The sequence below is a fragment of the Cucumis melo genome, chromosome 3, assembly GCF_025177605.1.
Source record: "Cucumis melo cultivar AY chromosome 3, USDA_Cmelo_AY_1.0, whole genome shotgun sequence".
Classification (NCBI taxonomy): Eukaryota; Viridiplantae; Streptophyta; class Magnoliopsida; order Cucurbitales; family Cucurbitaceae; genus Cucumis; species Cucumis melo.
The window spans coordinates 9,046,677-9,050,190 of record NC_066859.1 but is presented as its reverse complement, the minus strand read 5'-3'; the positions used below and the strand labels follow the sequence as shown (position 1 = coordinate 9,050,190).

At 33.7% G+C, this 3,514-nt stretch overlaps 1 protein-coding gene across 1 annotated transcript; it reads right to left on the bottom strand.

Annotated features, from left to right (window-relative positions):
- Positions 1–386: 386 nt before the first annotated feature.
- LOC103504056 (photosystem II 22 kDa protein, chloroplastic) lies at positions 387–2,615 on the bottom strand. The gene is made up of 4 exons (XM_008468488.3): positions 2,130–2,615; positions 1,924–2,037; positions 897–1,146; positions 387–799 (listed from the first exon to the last, which is right to left on the bottom strand). The coding sequence occupies exons 1-4, from the start codon at positions 2,334–2,336 to the stop codon at positions 552–554; spliced, it is 819 nt and encodes a 272-aa protein (XP_008466710.2). The 5' UTR covers positions 2,337–2,615; the 3' UTR covers positions 387–551.
- Positions 2,616–3,514: the final 899 nt, after the last annotated feature.

The window sequence follows — 3,514 nt, the reverse complement described above, 5'->3', positions numbered from 1 at the left end:
TATATTGTTTTTTTTTTAAATTTAGACATAGACAGTGGAAAAAGATTTTGGTTTACAAAGATACAATTTCTTTCTCTATCATGTTGATCTATTTCTTATTTTCTTGAACAAAAATGCTATCTTGATTCTAACTCTATTCTCATGAGTGCTCATTTGTTAGGTTTGAGACCAATCAGCCGTGAGATGATTAGCAATGAATTGTGTTGCCCTTTGTAGTAATTATACAGTACAACAATTGATTTTTCTAAGGCATCATTTACTACTATGTTATTGAACTATAGGTTTATAATATATCTTGGCTAATGTATTTATTAATTAATTTTCTCCACCCAATCCAAAGGGGGAAAAATGAGAAAAGTAAAATGAAAGAAGCAAAAAGACTGATGTTTGCCTAAACTTTAACTACCCAAAGTTTGTTACTTCGATTTCGTTGATTCGAGTGCTCAAGCAGAGGATAAGAATGTTCTAATAGCACAACAACCCTGAGAAAGAACATAAGGACTTGCTAAGTTCATCATGTACAGAGAAAAATTAAAGCACAATCCATCTCTTCATTCATCATCTTCTTCATCCGTCACGAATTTACCAGTTCCAGGATTCACCGCCGCAATGAAGAAGAACACAACATTCAACAAAACCAGAGGCTCAATCTCATTGATCGGCACTCCCGTCTCGATGTTCAATTGCGCCAAAGCTCCCTTTCCTGTAATAATTTCTCCGATCAACGAGAACGCAAACCCTAGCTGCGCCAATCTTCCGACGAACAGCTCATTGGCCTTGGTGAATCCGAACAACGGACCTTCAACAGAACAAAGGCGTCATAAATTAGATTTAATTGAAGAGAAGAGAAGAATGGAGTAAGTTGATTTGATTGTTTGTGATGTAATTAAAATTACCTCCTTCTTTGAGACCTAAGGCCGATCTGAAGCTCTTTCCGGGAGGAATGACGGCGCGTTCCAATCCAGTGGCGGGTTCAGGATCGTCGATGAATTTTCCACGGTCTCCTAGGGCTCCGATGGCTCCGAGAAGAGTGAATAAGATGAAGAAGAGAAGAAGAGGCTCGGCCTCGTAAATGGGAATTCCAGTTTCTAAGTTGAGTTGAGCTAGAATTCCCTTTCCGGTGATCGCCTCTCCTAGCAATGATGCCTGCAAATTTTACATAAATATCAAAAAATACCGATTAAGTTTATTCTAATTTTTTTAGTTTGGATTGATGCGATGTGTGAGAGATAATGTAACATTTACCACTCCAGTTATGCTTATTTTCCTATACGATTGTCTTTATTACAAAGTGCAGTTACAAAAAAAAAATGTCACAAAACAATAACTAAGTAAAAATTAACCCATGGGTTTTTTCTTTATTCAATTTTAAAACCAATCGATTTTGTTTGATTCTTGGTTCACTCTGAAACTAAACCATCACTCTAATTTTTTAGAATAGTTTTGTTAAATTACAAATTTGGTGAGTAAATTTCATATATTTTATTCGATCTTGGGTTTGGATTAATTTAATTAAACTACAAGTTTAGTTACTAAATTTCAAATTTTATTTGGTTCAATTGTACTAATGACTTTTTGAAAAAAGAAAAATAACATTGAATTTTTCGATTAAATACCAATCATGAATAGACCAAGTATTTGAAAAAAAAAAAAAAAGAATATGGTGAAATGTAAGTAAAAATTAAAAATATTAAAAACATATATTAAATAAAAACTCATACTTAAACTAGATGATTTAGAATACCTAACTTGAAAACAATGGTAAAAATGTCAGAAAAATATTGTATGATTTTAGTAGTAAAGATTTTGAAATATAGTTTCATAGATTCTCCAACAAATCTGCTAAAATAGCTATCAATTTTACGAAAAATAAAATAAATAAAATTATATGTAATAATAATCGTATAGATCCATAGATCTTACAGCAAAGCCGATCATAGCAACACGGCCGACGAAGAGTTCATTCTGCTTGGTAAAACCAATGCCACCAGAAGTCCCAAAAATTCCATCTTCAACCTTCTGCTTCGGCTTCTCAACCTAAAACAATATCAAAATCCTTTCATTCTAATTCCATTTTATTTAATAATAATATTGATAATAACAAAAAAAAAAAATAATTAATCAATTACCTTCTTGGGCGGAGCTTTAGTTCTGGATTTGAACACAGCAAGAGGGGTGAAACCACGCGCCGGTAAAGAAACAGAATGGTTCGTCAGAGGATTGAAAAAGAGACGAGTAAATTGGTTGTTGTTAGGTCTAAGGCTCAATTCTCTTTTGAGACACACACCATGGCCGACGCACACACCAGAAGTGAGGAGCATGGTTTGAGCCGCCATGGAAATGGTGGAAGAAAGGCCTCTTTTGCAGAGTTGTTTGTTTAATTGGAAAAGAAAAACTTGAGGAAATTAATTTATGATTATATGGGTTTTTATGAAGAAGAAGATCAGTGGGATTTTGAGTGTATGGTGGAAGGGAAGAGAAGGAGATTGTGCATGTGGATTTGGTGGAAGAGTTTGAGGATCGGCCGATAGAGTGACACGTCTTCCTATAATTTATGTGATTCTCAATTGGTGGATTTGTTTTTTATGAGGTACACTTCTCTCTTTTGGGTTTTGTCCTCTAAACTTTAACAACTGGTTCATTCATGGCCATTGCCAATTCATCCAATTTTTTTAAAATATAAAAATAAAAATACCAATTTTTTAATTCGTTCACATGCATGCCCATTATGTACTTCTAATGAATTTGGTAGAGTAAGAGAGTATGACTTGTGAATCCTGCTCGATATTTGGTCAAAGGAGTTTGTAGCTCCTATCACTAAAAAAACATCAATTTTATATCTTATCAATCTTTTGTTCTGTAGATCTTAGAAGTTTATAACTTTCCACACATTTGTACTCGTTATTTCTCACTATTTACTTCTTTACTCAAAACACTTTCTAAATGTTGAGTGTTCATTCATTCTTCCTTTCGCTTTTATATCTTGTACTAATAGTGAAAATTCTATATCACTATAATAACATATTTTCATTTTTGTTTGTCTTACAATAAACATTTTATTTAAGAACTTGGTGAGACTCTAAAATAAAATAAAATTGATGTTTGTCTATTGTCACGTGGTTAGATTTTTCAACTAACCAAACGTACAACACTTGACTAATATTAACGCCCACGTAGCCAAGTAAGCCTTTGAGAGGTTAGTGCACTAAGCACTATGAGAAAGAATATGGCAGTAGAAGATTTAAGATAGTTGAAAGGCAAGAGAGATCATTTTGTGAGAATGATGGAGCTTAGCTTGACACTTCTTGGAAGAGTACTTTGCGTTCCAAGATTGCTTGTGTACAAGTTGTATACAAATGAGTGTAGTCCTTTGCCAGGGTATTACCATTTGTAAAGGTACCTTGTGTACAAATGATGAGGCAAGGTTGTCTTACTTGGCTAGGTTATGCCAAGATTTTAGGGTGATTACAAATAAGCCACCTTACATCTATTTATAGCTTTCCTAACCGACCTA